General features: G+C 37.1%; 2 protein-coding genes across 2 annotated transcripts in view; both read right to left on the bottom strand.

Moving 5' to 3' along the window:
• Nucleotides 1–8,682, bottom strand: part of LOC136803406 (vacuolar protein sorting-associated protein 33B-like) — a 42,201-nt gene extending 33,519 nt beyond the window's left edge. The window contains exon 1 of the mRNA XM_067060126.1: nucleotides 8,546–8,682. The gene's annotated coding sequence lies outside the window, so the exon portion shown is untranslated. The remainder of the gene's footprint in view (nucleotides 1–8,545) is intronic.
• Nucleotides 8,683–11,311: 2,629 nt separating this feature from the next.
• Nucleotides 11,312–20,023, bottom strand: LOC136803410 (cartilage oligomeric matrix protein-like). The gene is made up of 7 exons (XM_067060130.1): nucleotides 19,944–20,023; nucleotides 18,947–19,105; nucleotides 18,230–18,429; nucleotides 17,772–17,846; nucleotides 16,127–16,224; nucleotides 15,354–15,493; nucleotides 11,312–14,266 (listed from the first exon to the last, which is right to left on the bottom strand). The coding sequence occupies exons 2-7, from the start codon at nucleotides 19,023–19,025 to the stop codon at nucleotides 14,208–14,210; spliced, it is 651 nt and encodes a 216-aa protein (XP_066916231.1). The 5' UTR covers nucleotides 19,026–19,105; nucleotides 19,944–20,023; the 3' UTR covers nucleotides 11,312–14,207.
• Nucleotides 20,024–20,183: the final 160 nt, after the last annotated feature.

Below are 20,183 nucleotides of genomic sequence, written 5' to 3'. Positions count from 1 at the left end.
GTTGATATCTATAAACTCATATGACTAGTTATATTCGTCAAGCAAAGTTGTCCCATCATTTCCTTTCATGAATATTGTCTGATATCCAAGGGTACTGTATATGATTTTCCCACTCAACTGAGTTCTATTTTCTCAGGCTTTACCATAAATGTCTATTCACTTCCAATTTTCTCGTATAAAAACTTTTGTTTTGTCTATTCCTCGTATCGAATTTAACCTTTCTCTGCTTCAAATTTGGAAATTACGCCAAACGATATCGACCTGGATGGGAATCAAGGACCATCACTGCCTAAAAACATAACAAAATAAATTTCCAACAAATTTCGATCCGCGTTTTTGATTGCGGTTTTCTAGATGTCGATGGGGACTTTTTTCTAGCGGGGTTACGTGATTGTGATTTGAAAGACTTTAGAGTCGTGATGCGTGATTATTCAAGTATTTTGTTATTCTATGTGATTGTGATCGAAGACAAAAAAATGCGTGATATCGTGAGCAGAGTCACCGCTGGGGGGGGCCTCTTTAATCATTTTTATTCGGTAATGAACCAGAATACAGGAAGAGATCTAGATCTAAAATTTAGGTGAAAATAAATAATGCACTGTTACCTGGTTATTGCTGTATGTCTGAGTATTTCGATAAACTTGAACTTCTTTTTTGTCTTGTCTAAACTCCCTTGCTTTCGCTTAGCAAATCTAAACAGGAACAAAAATAAGAAAGATTTTACTCTAATTCTTCTTTTTTTGTCTCCTTTCTAACACCCCTGAATCCTAGTCAATTTCCTAGTGGCACTGAGATTCAAGGCTAATTTCCCATCGGCGACGGAATTTTTGCTTAATTTTCCAGTGGGGCTGGGGTCCCAGTGGGTCTATGACACAGGGGTGTTTTCTACCAAAGCTTATTTGCCTCTCACATTGACCCCCTCTATAAAGTTGTCCTTTTGACAAAAACTTTAAAGAAAAAAAGTACTCCGAAGTAAATCTCCATTTTCTTAGAAACCTTTTCACAGTAAAGTAAAAAACCATTCGTCGCATACGTTTAACCGTTTGTGACAAACGGTTTTTTTTAACGATTCTTCAAAAGCGTTCGCGGCAAACGGAAAAGCATTCTCCACGTATGGTTTTATATCTTGATTTTTTATAAGCGTTCGTCACGAACGGTTTTGTTTTAAAACCGTTCGTCACGAACGGGTTAAAAAACAAAAGCGTTTGTCGCGAATGGTTTCAATCAAACTTTTTTTAGGGCGTTCGCGAAGGACACAAAAGCATTCATCACGAACGGGTAACCCGTTCGTCGCGCATGGAAAATCGTTCGCGTGTCCGAATCGAACGGTTTCTGACCCAGTAAGGGCTATGCATGTTAGCCTCCACTGATGCAAGTTACCTGACTTCATGGTACGGGAAATAGGTCAAGGCAGATAACTACCAAAAGAAATTCTCCAGAGGTTTGTTATTGTTTGACTTTTCTGGGTTCAAAGACGTTCGGTCGCCAACTAGACCGGTCGCCAACTGGGCAGGGGACTCTATAATATCATGAATAGATTGAACATACTAAAATTTGAGGGGATTTTGTTAGATAGAACCTTAAGAAGAGCTCAAAAAACCAACTTTCCCTAAGGAAACGCAGGCAAAAACAGGTTTGTTGACCTCCAGAGACCAAATGGTGGAGAGCATCAAAATAATGCGCGTGCATTAGTTTTACAAATTACAGAAAAAGGTGTATAGCACTGCTGTTATGGTGTCCATTCCAGCCAAGCCATATTTTATCATTCTACGGAAATCCCGCTTGAAAAATCAAAACATTGATACGTGGTCGAGTTTACTAAACTTTGCCAAATTAGAACGTGGCTTCATGATTCTGATCACGTGATATAGCTTGATGTTTCCACTTTTTTAAACCAATAAAATCATTTGTTTATACAGCACTAAAGGCCTCCGGGGGTCTACATGAACTTTAAAGCCTGCTGCGGGAAAGGGAAATGGTTTTGAAGAACCAAATATAAATAAAAAGGTTTTAATATTATCCAAATATCACGAAAACAAGTGACATTTACATGGTTGATCTTTATAAAGTTTGATCTGACGGTTTGTTGTAAAGAAAGTTGACCCCCGTGTTGGTTTTATCAGTGCGTGGCAAACCGCCATATAAACAAAACTCAACATTGTCACAAAAGTTGTCTTTTTGATTTCCCAAACATTCGTCTAATGCGCTCACTTCCACAATAATTTATGTATATAAATTGCAATTTCGGTCAGTCCACAGTCGCCTTCAACATTTACACACATGTTTTTATTTACGTGACCGAAGTGTCTACTAAAACAATCCGGGGGTAAGTGGCAAAGTAACACAGCAGATTATTCGTAAAGTAAAGAAATATCTTTTGGCATTGACAATCAAATATAATATATTATATATATTATATTTCCTTAATTCAATTCATTGGGAAATCCTCTCAATTGCACGCTTATGTTCCGAGGGCGTAAGCGCGCAATTGCATGGTTATAATTTACGCCCGCTCCCGCCCCGGTTGAAATTCCTTAGGGATTTCAAGGGGTTCAGAATTCTCTAATTCGGGCGAAGGCATGGTTTAACGGGCAATAGACCTTTTTTCAAAGAGGACATCCTGTTGAATAATTATGTAGTCCAGCCATAGAAACAATGATAGTGTACTGTATCATGCATATTGTAATAATTACGCATGGTTTTATCATTGTTTTTCTGCTGGACTACCTAATTATTCAACAGGGTGGCCTCTTTGAAAAAAGGTCTATCCATTTTTACGGAATCTTCTTCTACAATAAATTTTGAGTAAAACTGCCCTAGGCTTTTGAAATTCAACAGAGCTTTAGGAAGGAATTGCGTGTCAAAAATATAAGAAGTTTAAAAGCGTACAATTGCACGCTTACCGCAAAAGCCGTCACCCGTCAACCTTGCTTAACGCTTACCGCCCGTTTCAGAACGATTTCGATAAGCGTGTATAAAAATTCTGCCATTTTGAAAACTGTGCAATTGCGCGCTTACGGCCTCGGAACATAAGCGTGCAATTGAGAGGATTTCCCAGACTGAAAAAGCTGGTGTTTTGAAGCGCTTCCGTGCGATCGAAATATCGCTGTTTGTGACGTACTGTTTATAACCTATATTTTTGGATTTGTGAGGAGACAAATGTTATTGTAAAAAAAGGTCATTTGGAAGTGTATCATACGCTTTCCAGGGAACTGGACCAACATTTTTTAAGTCAGAATTCATTGCCAGTAATAGGGTGCGCACTCGTCGGGATTTTTTGCGTGGAAAAAGTCGAAAATCAAAATTAGAACATTCCATCCATCATAACTTATCCTTAACAACTCCAAACTTGTTCATTCTTTTTTTTTAAATACTCAGAATTTATCAGAGAAAACAAAGAAAAAAAACCCATTCCATTACCTACCTTCAATAAAAAGATATACCATTTATTAGACATCAAGGTGAAAAAATGGCGACTCGGAATTCGTGGCACCACCATTTTTCAAATGGCTATCGCTAATGAGCTGGATTAGTTATAGACTCGCGGTTTTTTTTATAAAACGCGGGAAAGATAGTACTTTAGTTTGTCACGTGGTAGCCTTTTCGATAATCTATTGGGCCGTCTTTAAATCGAGAAAAAAGAAGAAATTTCGATTTTTCGGCACTTTCCTGAAATTTTTATCAGGGCTACCATATATGGTTGGAAAGCTAAGGGTTTCAGCTTTTCATTGGCAGTTAGGAACATTTGGCGAGTTCCTGTACGCAGCCGCAATCAAAAAAATCATAACGTCACTCAATAAAAAATGGCGTTCGTGTCTTTTTGCACTTTTTTTAGCCTAGACGATGTAGCAAAGATAGTAAGTATAAGCACACTGTGCTTTTAATTGGCTGACAATTTCTTTTGCGTCGGAAAAACTTTTTCAAACTTTCAGCGATGATTGATCAAACTGTTACAATGAAAATTATCCAGCGCATTTTCTATCTTCTTACCTTCTTCATCTTTAATGAAGCACTCGAAGTTTACTGAAAGTAAGCACATAAGATATTCTTATAATTAATGATATTCATTTAAACACGCTTCGTTATGCGCTGCGGTGGAGTGCATGACGTAACTCGCGCGGCAACTAACTCGCCTTCTGTTGGAAGATCATATTGGGCGTTTTGGCATTACCACCCTCGACGCAGCGAGCGCCTTTGTCTTTCCGCAACTCTTTCCACCATTTTAGATGGCCTTAACAATAGATCCAAAAGGGCGCCATAATCTTGCAAGATAATTTGTTTTGGTCTCCGGCTTTGGGAAGTAGCAATATTTTTGGTTGTTTTCGATGGAAAATGGTAAGAAACTTAAGTTTACAAGCAGTCCGTCACAAACAGCGATATTTCGAGAGCACGGAAGCGCTTCAAAACACCAGCTTTTTTGGAGTTTTGTCTCGTTTACCCAAACGCTTCAATCTCGCGTAGGCTTAGTGGTCAAGACTAGAACCCCCAATACGAGACATTTGCCTGACCGAAAAAAAATCATCATCAACAATTTTGTTAATTGTCAGAATCGTTTACTCACTGTCGAACGTGCTAACCGCACTGGCTCAACTTCAGTATCTTTGAAATCATTCGTAGGCCCAATTGTAAACTTAATGGCTTAAGAAAAATTATAGCATTTTGGGTTTTAGCCTCGTTTTGGCAAAAAACTCGTCCCCAGGCCCCAAAAATTAAAATTTTGAAAAAGTGAAAAAAATACCCCCAGGGATTTGCCCAAGGATCAAGTGTGCAAAATTTCAGCCAAATCGGACCATTTTTGAAGTCTCCAGCCTGCCCCAAAGTTTTAGTCTCGTTTTTGCGAAAAACTCGTCCTCAGGCCCCAAAAATCAAAATTTTGAAAAAATGAAGAAAACACCCCCAGGGATTTGCCCAAGGATCAAGTGTGCAAAATTTCAGCCCAATCGGACCATTTTTGAAGTCTCCAGCCTGCCCCAAAGTTTTAGCCTCGTTTTGGTGAAAAACTCGTCCCAAGGCCCCAAAAATCAAAATTTTGAAAAAATGAAAAAAACACCCCCAGAGATTTGCCCAAGGATCAAGTGTGCAAAATTTCAGCCCAATCGGACCATTTTTGAAGTCTCCAGCCTGCCCCAAAGTTTTAGCCTCGTTTTGCCGAAAAACTCGTCCCCAGGCCCCAAAAATCAAAATTTTGAAAAAATGAAAAAAAACACCCCAGGGATTTGCGCAAGGATCAAGTGTGCAAAATTTCAGCCCAATCGGACCATTTTTGAAGTCTCCAGCCTGCCCCAAAGTTTTAGCCTCGTTTTGGCGAAAAACTCGTCCCCAGGCCCCAAAAATTAAAATTTTGAAAAAATGAAAAAAACACCCCCAGGGATTTGCCCAAGGATCAAGTGTGCAAAATTTCAGCCCAATCGGACCATTTTTGAAGTCTCCAGCTTGCCCCAAAGTTTTGGTGACAGACACACACACAGACACACACACACACACACACACACAGACATTCTCAGATTCTAGCTCAACTGAAGTTGAGAACTGGAAATACGCAACTTTCTGAAGTTTTGTTTTTTTTCGGTTGTGCTTCATTTTAAAAATAACGAAGATGAAAAGTTACCATCAATCCCGCGAGTAAAAAAAAGTATTCCAACTAGTCTACGAAAAGTGCGCTCGCGCGGCGAATTATATCTCGCAAATTAATATATGCATAAAACTGACAAAATCCTTTCTTTTTTATGCTTAGGTGACGTCACCATCGATACTGACTTGACAATGGAGAACCAAATTTGGCAATGCATAATTATTACGAGCGGCCGAGAAAGTTTGTGTGACGCAGAAATTGCGCGATAAACGAAGCCCTAGAAAAACGCCCACTAAAAATTGAAACTAGGAATTTATTGAATATTTCACTGATGAAGTATCAGATGTATATAATATTAATTCATTATTTTTATTTTTTTTTTTTGCGAATGAAAAATGAATTTTTGATTTTTGAATTAAGGATATAATAATATAATATATTATATTTGATTGTCAATGCCAAAAGATATTTCTTTACTTTGCGAATAATCTGCTGTGTTGCTTCGCCACTTTCCCCCGGATTGTTTTAGTAGACACTTTGGTCACGTAAATAAAAACACGTGTATATGTTGAAGCCGACTGTGGACTGACTGAAATTGCAATTTACATAAATTATTGTGGAAGTGAACGCTTTAGAGGAATGTTTGGGAAATCAAAAAGACCACTTTTGTGAGAATGTTGAATTTTGTTTATATGGCGGTTTGTGACGGACTGACAAGTGTCATTTAGTTTTTGCTGGCTTATAGAATGGCAGGATCCTGGATGGTTTCCCTAACTGATTGGTAAAATTTGTTTTTAGCTATCATTTCCAGCTCATTAGCGATAGGCTAAAGTTTAACAGTCATCGGGCCGATTTTCAGACCGCGCCAGCAAAACTCCTCACAACCCGCCACACGGAATACTAGATTTCATGCGCCATTTTTGGCGCGATTTTGGTGCTTCCGAAAATTATTTCTTGCTGGCGTGGTGTAAGGAGGCGATTCTTTGAAAAGGTGGTTTTTTTGTGGTTTGAAAATGGAATAACTTTGGAACTACTTAACCAATTTTAACAAATGACCCCTCATTTTTCTCACAAAGGTAAGGACTTTCAAATAAAATTAGTTTGGTTTTCAAAAATTGAGGGGAAAATTTTGGCCTGACCACCCTACCAGTAATGCCGGTTTGGTTTTCAAACCAGCGTGGTTTGAAACCTTGCTGGTGGTTGTTGTAGGTCTGGTGGAAAATTGATTTATTTCTGAATGTAAACATTACTGCAGCTAGAATATTTTCTTTATTTTGACAAACAAAAGGTTCAAGGTTTGTTTACTTTTTACTTTACTGCATTTCTCTGACTCTGTCATTTTGTCTGCTATGCTGTAGTAGTCAGCAATTGAAAACTCCTGATTTTTTGTTTTTGTCAGTGCTCGCTCGGCAGCCATTTTGATTTTTTTTTTCAACGTTTGTACCCAGACGGTGTCAATCGAACAACTTTGAACAAAAATCGCAATCGAACCAATCGAACGTAATTGAACGCGATCGAATAATTGCGATTCGATTGTCGAACGTAATCGAATCTTTATAATCGAACGGCCGATTCCTGGGTAATATTCGATTGTGTTCGATTGCGTTCGAGGAATGTTCGATTGATAGTTGACTATGTTCGATTGGTTCGATTGATTGTCAATTACATTGGATTAATGTTCGATTACGATTATGTTCGATGACCCAGTTACATCAAAATGCCTCGAAAATGTCAATATGAAAATTGCGTAATCAGAGAACGTATGTCTCGCTCATTATAAAAAGGCCGATACAAACTTTCAATAATTGGATTGTAACATCGAGTTAAGTCCCTTTTGTTAAGTCACCAGGGGGTAAATAAAACAGACCTTGATACATTTATCGTTCGTTTCAACTTGACGATTCGTTTAAAACTCAGCCTCCTAAATATTTGGGGTAGGTAAAATATGTACAAATAAATTCATACTTTTCCAACCCGGCGAATCTTTAAAAATAAAGCGAACAATAAAATATAATTACCCTTTCCAAATAAACCTCTTCGGTGGTGAGCGTAGTCTACTCTGACGTAATTGTAAAATTTATGTGATGGGAGTTTGACATATGCTTGTACTCTCCGTGTATTTACATTCGTTGTAATGTAATGTTGTTTGGGGAATTATGAAGTTCTCTGGAATTTCGATTGCATTTATTCAGGTTGATTTTTTATGACTTCTAATGGTACTTTTTCTAACGAGTTTGATTACTCTGTTCTCACACTTATGTCTTTTTTTTTTGCGTCCTTTTCTGTGATTACTTTTATTTATATTTTTAAAGACAGGTAAGAAGGCATATTGATGTAACTGCCCCCTGGTGACTTAACAAAAGAGACTTAACTCGATGTTACAATCCAATTATTGAAAGTTTGTCTCGGCCTTTTTATAATGAGCGAGACATACGTTCTCTGATTACGCAATTTTCATATTGACATTTTCGAGGCATTTTGATGTAACTGATTGGGTTCAATTGCGTTCGATTGATTCGGCGTTCGATTCGTTCGATTGACACCATCTGGTTGTACTCGGGACCCTGCCGACGCACCGAACTGTCCGGTGTATTTGTCCGGTGGCAAAAAGTATCCTTTCGCTACACCGGACGCAATAAGTCCGGTGTCAGTCCGGTGTTGCATGCAAGGAATTTTGGACGCCGGACATTTATGAAACGAAAAATTAAGAAACACCGGACGCACCGGACTTGTCATGTATGTCCAGTGTGTTTTGATTGTCCGGTGGGAAAAAATAGCCTTCTCCGACACCGGACATCCGATTTCCTTAAGTCCGGTGTAGAGATTGTCCGGTGGTAAAAAAAATTCTCATTTTACACCGGACTTTCGCGTGTCCGGTGTTCGTTAAGTCCGGTGCGTCGGCAGGGTCCTCAATTTTGTGACCTAAGGTCACAATATATTATGATATATCGGGTTATAATTGATTATACAAACCCCTTGTAGCAAACTTGCAAGTCTTTGTTGATACAAACTTTTGAAAATTTCAAAATCAGGAAATTGTGAGGACATTATTACAACGTAAAAACTATATTCTTCTGTTTACTTCTGCTTTTTTGATTTTGTTGGTGTGGCTTCGCGTCTTAAGTGAAATCGAAAGTTGTTTCGATTTTGATGGCTTGTTTTGCTGAGTCGGCAATTTTAATAAAATGAGGTGCGATTTGTTTCAAAAAGTATACTATATGCTGCTTAAAACAAGAGCCGCAAAAATGCGGATATAAATAATTTTTCTGGAAAGAAATACAAATAGAAAACGTGTTTTTTTTGGAGCGACAGTCAAAGTCAAAAAGTCAAAATTGACTTTTTCTTAAAAACTATCAGAACCATTAGAAATTACTCCTAAATCACTAAAAACTGTAAACATATTTCAACATCACACTCAATTAAAAACAACCATCATATGTTATGTATGATATCTACTAGCAAGATAAACACCGAACCCGCTTTAATTGCACCCAACAAGCTGTTGGCTGGGCCCGGGGGGGGGGATACTAGGTTTGCGAGGGGACGGGTATGTCCGAGCCGAAGATTAAAAATCGACCCTTTGAGAGACAAAATTTTGGTGATTTTGGGACCCTTTGAGAGACTTTTTCCTAAATTTTGGTCCATTTTTTCCAAATTTTGGTTTGATTTTCACCAAAGTTTGGTCAAAATTTTTGGAAATCGTGACCCTTTGAGAGAGAAATTTTTGATTTTCGTGATTTTGGGACCCTTTCAGAGACTAACTTTTGAATTTGTATCCCTTTGAGAGACTTTTGAGGAATGAGAAAAGGTACCCTTATGGCTCGCACATACCCGGCACCCATTTTGCCTAAGTACCCCCACCCCCCCCGGGCTGGGCGGATGACAAGGAAGTAAGAAATAATGGGTACTGTTTGACTTATTCAAACTTCGGCAGGATTGTCCACTGTATTTGCACTTGACTTCCTCCTTACATGATGTCAGCCTTCAAAGACGGGGTAGGAGACTTAATGTAAGTAGTATGTATGTATGTATGTATGTATAAACTGCGTGCAACTATTCCCAATCCTGGATCACAACCCTCGATCAGACAGGCTGTTGAACTTACAAAGCTGAAGACCATAGTGAAAGAAAAGTAAAAAACGATACAAAAGCTAAAGAATAATGAACAGCACCTCCTGGAGATTGTTGAAAACACAAAATAATGAGGTAACTAAACTGAAAAGAATGACCTACCATCCCTACCATCATATACGTGCGGACTTTAAAGGGCCCTTTTCCAAGCTTCCCAAAGTTCACTGTAAGGTTCGAAATCAGCAAAGATGAGACAAATTGCCCTCCAAGTAAGGGTCTAAAACTTCGTAAAACCTGGCCATATTTTACGATATTGTGTCTTGTACTAATATTCAACATAAAACTGAAGACGAAATAAGCGACATCGCTCAATGAGTCAATGTTTCAATTTCAGACTAAAAAGGCTGATTTTCTGATTCTGGGTAGCAAAATGCATGAACGCAGAATTTTTGAGGACCCACAGCTTTTAAACCTTTCAAGGTACACAATTGAAATTTTCAGCAATGAAACATTTCAGGGATAGCTCCAGGACCCACTATCTCAAGTCTGCCATTATGGAATTGCATGCCCCACTAAAATGCGATATTTAGAGTTAAAGTCTGATTTTCTCAGGCTAAAATCTCAAAATCGTTTCAAATGGGGCCCTGAAATCTTTTGGTGGTGAAAGTATTCTGGAAATGCTCTGGGAAAACTAAAATGGTTTGGGTAAGAAATTTTTTAGATTAAATTTTCAAAAAAAAATACTACACTTTGAATTCTTTGACATCATGCTAAAAATGGTAATTGACTATCTACCCTAGTAAGGGTATCGACCCTTCGCTCAAATTTGCTCAAATTTTTGAAAAATTTTCTCTGCACTGTAAGGATCTGATTTCAAAGGCCAGATTTCTGGCCCCACGTATGTTCGCTTTTGCATACGGAGAGACAGAATTGGAAAAGAAGCTCGAGGACTTTCGGACACATATCCTATTAACCATCAAAGAAGAATGCACCAAGTCTTACGCCACTGCAGTCTCGGCTGTTTCCTTAATGAGGCCCCCCCCAGCGGCACCCCCAATCACGCCATCACGCAAAAAAATTTTCTCCATCACGCATCACGAAGATCGCTAAAATTTGTCATCACGCAAAAAATAGCGCAAAATAGCCCAAATCACGCATCACGCCTCAAACTTTTGCCCTATCACGCATCACGCCAAAATCTTGATCATGCCATCACGCCAAAAACAATCTCTAATCACTCCATCACGCAAGAAAAAAGTCCCAATCACACCATCACGCAAACCACTGGGGGGGGGCTCCTTAATGAACGACGATATAATGATAGCTGTAAGAGGTACACAGCGCCGTGTCAATTCAAGACAGCCTTAAGTCCATTTTTTCCATTTTGAGATAATTAACTTTAAAGGTTGAGATGTGTTGGACTTAAGGCTACACATTTAATGTCAATGCTTCATAGAAAATAAAATTTGCACTAAAATTTAGGACTTAAGGCTGTTTATGGTTGATATATTATGGAACATTCTAAATTCTGATTTTTTTTTAATTACAAAATACACCTCTTTCCCATTAGAATTCTGTGGACTTAAGTCTGTCTTGAATTGACACGGCGACAGGTACTTTAAATTTTGCAAAAAAACGTAAAAGTAAAAAAATTCAATATATCTCGAAGAAAATTGTATACTGACAGCTACAGTAATCCAAACCGATTCCATTCATGTAATTATCCCCTTTATTTTTTGACAAATTCTTTGGGTTCGGAGTTATTTTGATGTTTTTTTAGTGAAAAATTAATCCTAGCTATATTAGGACGTATATTAAATTAAATATTTACAAAACAAACATTACAAACATTTCTAGCTTGAAAGTAACAAGCTACATGTTGAATAGACCTTTTCATAAATTACGTCACGAACATCACTTGCTTCGTTTTGAAATTCTTACCAAGGTAATTAACTCCCAACGGATTTCATTGACTAATTTCTATTAAAAAAAAATTCTTTAATTTCGCAAGGAACATAACGGATCTTTCATTGTAATATATCTTTAACGGAGTTTTCGATTTTTCTAAAAAAGCGATGCATTGTAGGATTGTTTCGGTACCGTGAAAAGCACATCAAAATCATATATTTACGCTGTGCCGACGAATCGAGATTCTATTCATCGCGCAATCAGCGAAGACAAAAGTAACCATGACGACCATCCAAGATCTTGGATGAGCGTCATAGTCGATATTTTTATTCCCGTCGTTGAAAACACAACTTACAAAAAGTCATCAATGCTTTGTAAAAAGAGCCACTGGCTGCGTTTAGACCAACTGGCATTTGTAATTTGGCATTTGCTCATGAGGGATTCGATTTTAACAGCTTTTCCATTGTATTTTCTGTCATGGCATTTAAGGAATCGTCTTTTTAGAGTCATTACTGAAAAGGTGATTCCCTCAAGTTCAACTTTGACAGATCAAACAATGAAAAGCATGGAATTTCTCAAAAACTGCAGTCATTAAGACTGAAACTTTTTGCCGTAGAGCTAGGCTATGGCAAATCTTGCAAATTTTACAATCTATAGAAAGAACTGAATAAAAAACGTGCAAATACTTTCAAAAATCAAAAATGTCATTTTTTCTCTTTGTTTTGGTTCCTTTGTTTGATTTGAAATGCCAGAAAAGGGGATTCCTTTGCTCAAAATGGCATTTCAAATGCCAACGAAATGCCAACACGCTGGCATCATTAGGCATTTGACAAACCGAACAATTGCGCGGAACAATAGAATTCAAAAGAATACTGCAAGCAATTACAAATGCCAAGCTGGTCTAAACGCAGCCAGTGATAGAGAATCATAACATAAAGTCTGTCTATTATTTCGATTCAATTAAAGTGACATTTCCATAATTAAAAGTTTAGTAATTACTGTTATACATTTGGGAATCATGTAAAAGATTTCTTTCGAAATAAACTCATTTCAACTACACTTGGAGGTTTCTGGGGAATTCGTAAATATTAAACTGCATACTGATACAGTCTGCTAGACATTAATATGGTAATATTTGCTCTTCATCTTTGATTTTTTCTACAGTGATTAGATTGACACATGCGCGATAAAATTTCTATTATTTGTCTTCAGAGGTTACTATTTTCTTTGAAAACTTAACCTCTGATACTCAGGGTATTGTTTCGGGTGTATTACAATAGAAATGTCTTAGGAATTCCTCGAGAAAATTATATTACAATACTTCCAAAACGATCCCACAATGCATCGATAGAAAAATCAAAAACTCCGATAAGATCTATTAAAAACGGTCAAAGGAAACGGTCGATTTTTTTCCTTATAATGTAATACACATCACCAGTCCAAATTTTCGTGCGTGGCCATATAAAAGGACAAAAAAGATTTTTGAAATCGGTTAAACCTTTACCACGCCGAGGCCGTAAATTTACGTTTTAAGCGATAGCCGAGGCCGTAAATATACGTTTTTTGTGCGTTCTTAAGAAAAGCCACCTTACCGCCTTAAAGACGCCTTTAAATCCCGGGAAATGTCTTATATGACGGAGAGAAAATGTAAACAAACTATTTTCAATAGTTTGAAACCACCTACTTTCGATTTTATCTGTCAAAACAAACTGGAAAATCAGGCAAAATATTCTTTGGGAAATGATGAGCTCGTTGACTGCTGTAACTAACTTTTTATGTTTATTTAGTGGAAAATGGTTTTTTTTATTGGTTGGAAATGTTATGTATTGCTTGTTTGTAGTTTAGTCAGTGTTTGAGGTAAGTTTCTGCCTCCTTATTCTTTAGTAAGACGGTACATTAAGGGTGAGGACTGGAGGCTTGTCGGCCGTCATCGACCGTCACCGAAACCCAAGTTAAAGGATTATGATAAGGCTGCAAAGAGTTTCAAAATGTATATACTATGTTATTTCATTTGGTTTCATGCTGGTTGATGATAGGAAAGTCATTTTTAGCTGTTTTTAGTGAAATTTCTCATAAAAATTACCTCAAGGGGCCTCTGCCTTACGTGCCTCTGATTTACGTGGAAATTTTCTCGAAAACCATCAAGGTTTTCTAAAAATGAATTCTGCCTTTTCTAGTAAAGGTATGATTGTGATTTTTTGGCTAGCAGTTGTAGTTATAATGGTGGAAACAATGAGCCAGAAAATTATGGTATCGCAAAAACTTTTTTTTAAACCGGAACTTAAAATTTTGAAAAATATGACGAATTGCGTTTTGAATTTTTTTCAACTCTAAGGCAGAAGACTACTGTGTCACCATTGATAGAGGAAAATCCATTTATTTTAACATTTTTGGAAAGCAGGATAGTTGGGCTTTCCAGAAAGGGCTTATTTTTTGAATCGGTTTAGTAGATCAAAAGTTATGACGGAAAGCGTAAAACTGTCATTTTTCCCAAAAAGACAAGGCGTGCACGGGGTGAAGTTCCCAGAGAGAAGGCGTGGTAAAGGTTAAGGGTCTGACGCTTTGTGGTTCTTGAGCATATTGTTTATTCTTTAAATTGTTCGTTCCAAACAAAGAAATCGGTCGATCTCAAGTTTATTATTCCATCTTAACAATCTCAAGCACTTCGTTTCTTTTTCAAATTCATTTGCATCTTGATTTCAGGTGGAAGGTCATCTATGGGATAAAGAAGTTGGTAAACATAAGCTTATTTCATAAGATTCGCGTATTTGTTACATGCTATTTTCTATCAATTTAAAGGGGAAAATGCGCAAGTCTATGCAGATTTCCCTTTGAGAAAGACGTTGAAAACAATTGAATTTTGTTATCATTCAATTCGCTTGGGAATTCAAAAACTCTTTGTTATTGCCTTTGTAAAACTTAGAATCTCAATTCGCAAAAGAGTGTTCAACAATAAAAACTTGATTACTGAAATGACGTAGAAAAATATCACGTTTAAAAACACGAATTCTATGAAATAGGCTATTAACAGAAAACCAGCAGTGGAAAGATTGTCTTATTAAGGTTAGTATATACTCATTCTCAATAAGGCTGGTTTCGAATTTACCAGATTGGGAAGATTCAAAGAGGTCCATCTCTCTTATATTCGATTTTCAAGGTTTCTTCGAATCAAAGAAGAATTCTGATTAAGGAGACGACTTTTCAGCCCAGAGGAGCAATGTTTAAGTTTGAATAACAGAAGTTCGAATTAGGAAAAGTTGACTGTAACTACCATGGCGTTTTGAAAGTACAATCATGGTCAAAATCTATTGAGAATTTAGCTTATTTTCTCGTTTTTCGAAATTTGGAGTTTCGGCGAGAAAGTCGCTTTTGAGCTAATTGATAAATTTACTCGGGTATTTTAATTCGGGAGGGGTTTATAGACTTCAAGGCTATATTCTGAGCCCTATCGAACTATTCTTGAACTTTTAGATCCTTAGATTAAGTCTAGCGTTAAAACTCAGAGTTAAAACTCTACCCTTCTTCCAACCTAATTTAGAGCGCTGATTCGTTTGTGGTTATAAGATTTCGTAGGAATTTTCCTTTTTTCTCAAATACTACGACCATGATTGTAGCTTTGTTGTCCGAATTACGTAATTTTTTCGAAAAACGGGTCGCGTATCTGGATGGGAAATTATTGGCTCCATTTCCCATCCAGGTGTTTCAGATCTAGCCCCTTCGGGGCTTTAAAATCAATTGTGCTGAAGACTTGACCAACTCTACCATTGCTCCTTAATGTATAGTAACAAAGTAAATTACTTACCATTACATTCGATCTTCATATTTGACCAGATCATACGTGCTTGACTGAATGCGTACGGTCCGAACTTTCCACCTTTCAATGTTTCATTTTGTAAGAAACCCGTGTCCACCATCAACTCTAAATCTTTGTACACTTTCAACCTAAATAGATTTTGGTGCATAGTTAGATGTAAAAAAAATGAGATCTTGAACAGGTGTGAAGCAATGCACCTAATTGCGTTTAAGTGCATTTATCTGCTGGGCACACTAACTGGCACTACAAAGTGATTTGATGGAACAGAGGGGAAAAGGAGTGAGAGGCTCACTTATACGCAATAGAAAAATCCCCTTCTCTCTTCAAAAAGAATTGAATAGTGTTTACACGAGGTGTATTTGATGATCGCGTCGGAATATCAAAATTTTTACGTACGTTTCAGTGCGTCTAATTGCTCCTTGTAAAATTATGGCGTTTATGCGTTTATGCGCGCATAAGTGCGCCAAAGTGCGTTTAACTGCGCTTAGTGGGTGTACTCAGAAAGTAAAAGAGTGTTAGGTGCACTTACATGTGGTTTTCAACAGGGTTATGAGTTTGGTCCCCAGTCAATTTAAAGAGATGGATCAAGAGTAAGTGAAGAAATCCAGGGATAGGAGTGGGCCCGGCTGGCGCCCTCGGGGCACCCTCGATTGTGGTCGCAAACTTATTTACTTACTTTTCATATTCAGCCATTTCACCAAAAAACATCTCCATAGAGAAAGATATGTCAGAATAGTAGCTTTTGCAATGATTATACCAACCTTATTAAGCCATACATCGGTCGATGTAAAAGCTGCCAAAAATAAGACGTTTTATCTTGCCAACCACGGTTTTTCTCATCTCGCCATAGTAGTGTGGACTGTATGTAAAAGTAAAGGAAAATTACAGTATAATGTATAATAGCTTTACTTAGCAAAAATTCATTTGGGAAAATAAGGTATACAATTTTATGAGAACATGAGGCTGAAAATTGGCCAAAACCTGAGAACAAATTAAGAACAATCTGAGCCCCAGATTTCAGAAATGGCCTAGGCTGTACTCATTCTAACAGATTGTGAATAAACCATCTTTAAGTTTTTAAGTAGAGAAAGTGTATCAAGAAAATCGTAAGAACATTCATAGGCGAAGCGAGTTGTCCTGCAAAATTTATGAGGGAGTGCGGACGTTTATGACATATTTATTCATTATCTTTTGATAAAACAAAGACAATAATTACAGTGTCGTAAAAACCGCTCTCATCCATAAATTTTGCAGGGTATCTCGCTTCGCCTATGTAAAAGCCTGAAGATTTCAAATAAATAAGAACAGCCCAGTCTGTGCCAAAAATTACTTGTTGTTATAAAAAAATGCGTTTATAAAGATCTACACGTTTCTTTTAATCGAAATTTTTGAAACGTTTACGGTTTTTTGGTTTTGAGCCTGAATATATTCTTAAAATGTTCTTATCTTTATAATACTCGCTACCTTAATTCAAAAGGGGCCTAAGTCCAGGTACTCCCCAGTTCAAAAGGGGCCTAAGTCCATTTTTATGAAGTTTGAGATCTTTGGTTTTTTGTTCTCTGGCTCATTTGCTCTCTTTTGATGTACATAACAAGTAGTTTTTAAAGTTAAAAAGGCTCAAAACTTCATACTGAAGCTCTGGTAAAAGTGATGTTTAATTCAAAAGAGGCCTAAGTCCGTCATCTTTTTACAATAAAGGGCGTAAGTCCACCAAGATCGACCAAGATAAGCTTGTTAAGTTTTGAAGACGCCTAAGTCCAATTGAATTGCAAATGGGCCTAAGTCCATGCATCCTAAAAAGTTTATTGAATTTTTCTTTATAGTACTGAGATTGTCTTTTCTCTTTATCTTGAATCTAGGTGTAAGTGGCTTTATTTTGGAATGTCATATAAGCAGGTTATAAAGTTTAAAAGGCAAAAATTAATCCTCACACGTTTTTCAAAATTCATGTTTAATTCAAAACAAGGCCCAAGTCCACTCTACAATATTTACTAAGTTGCACCTGTTACGTACAAAAATATATTTATTCCAAACGAATGCCTTTTCATTGGAAAAACAACTTATAAGTATGGCTTTCAGAAAACATTTACTTCGAAGCTTTACCATTAAAAATGGTTTCAGAATCAAGGAAAAACTTTAATTGCAATTTTCTCAAAATGACCAAAATGGACTAGGCTCCTTTTGAATTAAGGCTCACAGGACTTAAGCCCCTTTTGAATTAAGGTAGCGTACTGTACTTTTCTAAGAAATAGCCAGAATAGCACATTTTAGAGTCTGCAGCAAAGCCTTAAAATGTTCTTAGAATGATCTTAAATGTTTTGGCCTCGAAGCCTTTCGTTCTTATATAATTTGACATTATCCATATAAAAAGATTTTATAATGTCTACACGATCAAACCTGACTAACCTGGGAAGTGAAATTGCCTGTATGCCAGATAGCAGCTCTTAAATCGAAACTTGGTCCTATTGTTGAGTGGATATGCTGTAAATAAAAATATCAAGCATTTTAAACATTGAATTAGCTAACAGCTACCATGAAGGGAATATAAAGCGCCGTGCCTTTGCCTCTCTCTAGTTCGATATTTAAGTGACTAAGAGGTTTTTTCGAATTGGAGAAAGATTTGAGTTTTACAGGAGATGTATAGATATTTTACACTACTTTCAAGGGAAATGAGTACAGAAGTGACCAATGTTTTAGTTCAAATAAAAAAAAAGATTCGAATTATAGAGGTTCGAATAAGAGAGAGAGTGAGAGTTGACAGTAACTACACATGTGAATAAATAACTAAATAGTGAACCCTAGAAACGCACATCACGAGATGAATGCATATTTCGTTTCAAAACTCCTTGGTATAAAAAATTTACCTTTAGCTCAATGCCAGCTCTTGCCCTAGACAAGAAACTGGGTTTACTTCTCCAATAAGCTTGTTGTTTTTGTTTCCATGAGAATAAGTAGAAATTTCGATTGTTTTGGTAGGAGAAAGCCAAATCGACAAAGTCGTCATCACTCAGAGTATCGATGAATAATGTCCCGGAAAAATCGAACCCGTTGTATGAGTTTTGGCCTGTAAACATGAAGAAGAAGTAAATTAAATTAAGGATACTTAAGGGAAAATTATTCTAAGATAAAATTATTCTAAGAATATGTTATACATTTTTTCTCAAATAATCTAAACAAATTACTAGTGGGGTAGGCTAGCACATATAAAAGGGACAATACTTCAAATTGTGCTGACGTCAACAGAAACATCATTTTCAAGAGTGTCTCTCTCAATTTTTATTTTCTTACAAAATTTCAGAGCTCTATCACAATTTGAAGTATACATGTGATAATCCGCCCCACTATACTAAACTTTGAAGAGGAAATTTTACAAAAGATTTTGTAACCCTCACATACCTGCACATACAGGTCGAAAAGAATTGCCTTTGATTGTTTACCTGGGGGTACTAGTCTGAGCCGAAAATGAAAGGAGATTTCCGATTTCTAAAAAAAATTAGCGAGATTCCCGTGGTGTCAAGGTATCCTTACTAAATATCAATTTTGCCATTACAACTCCCTATCCTTGCACTTTATTTACTTACTCAATAGGATTGCCTTATTGCATTTATTTCTTGAATAACTTCTCGCCCCTTGAAAAAACGAATAAATTAACGATATCATTCTTTTGCCCTATCATATCCATGTATCTTCGTCTTCGTCTTTCACCCCATCATTATCATCGTCATCATCACAAACATCACCTGAAATTAAGAAGAGTATAGCGACCGTAGTGCAGTGGTAGAGCATCCGGCTACTGTGCGCTTGGTTGTGGGCTCGACCCCCGGCCTCTCTACTTGATGCTTAGTAATTAAGAGAAGGATCAAGAGTAAGTGAAGCAATCTAGGGCCCCTACATTCGGGTAAATAGCTATCGAAAGAGGAGTCTTCGGGTCGCCTTCGACTGCGGTCGCAGACTTCACAAAGAAAAATATTAAAAAAGGGATAGGAACGATTCTTATTTTGTTTCTATGCAAAAAAAGTTGAGCCACAACTCTAAAAGAGATTTATGTTGCGTTTCTGCTGGAAACAGGCGGCAAGTTTACGAACTTTTAATCTTCCGCGTGAGACGAGGGAAAAAATGATTGGAAAAGTGACAAAATCAAGTTTCCCGGGAGAATGATGATATTCAAAATGTGATATATCTTAACAAGGAATGAACCAAATTAATACATGGCCCCTCATTCTTTTGCTGTTATTACCCTCTTAAAGATGAACCTAGAATCAGATGATAAAAATCATGTTCAGACGTTACGGTTTCGTATCTCTCCGGTGTGGTATTTATTACGGATAGGAAGTGTTCATTTTCATTTCGTAACGTTTCGGAGCAAGAAAACGAAGAAGTTCCGTTATTCCGATGAAAATAGTGGAGCGAAATCGTTTCAATCTGTCTTGCTTTGTAACGTCTTCTTTTTTGACGAAACGGAACACAGCTTGTGAACGTGCGAACGTGGTCAAAAATCTATTTTAAGAATCCTCCGCGATCCCTATGGTGCAATAACTATAAACCAACATTGCACTCAATCAACCACGCCTTACTTACCTTTGCCGTCACCATCAGAATCGAGATGTTGCGTATCAGAATGTTGTGGACAATTATTATATTCGTCTGGTTTACCATCATAATCTCTGAAAATATTCAAAAAAATTCAAAAACTAGACGTCTTGTATAAGTGTTCCCGTTTCATATCAGACACATATTTCATATCAGAACGGTGTCTGTTTTTTTATACCATGCTGATATCAGCTAAAAAATGTTTTTTCTTTTCCTCTTTCTGACCAA

Source organism: Clytia hemisphaerica, unplaced genomic scaffold (assembly GCF_902728285.1).
Source record: "Clytia hemisphaerica strain Z4C2 unplaced genomic scaffold, Clytia hemisphaerica genome assembly, whole genome shotgun sequence".
NCBI lineage: Eukaryota > Metazoa > Cnidaria > Hydrozoa > Leptothecata > Clytiidae > Clytia > Clytia hemisphaerica.
Note: the sequence above shows the minus strand (reverse complement) of the source record. Positions and strands in the feature narration are given on the sequence as shown.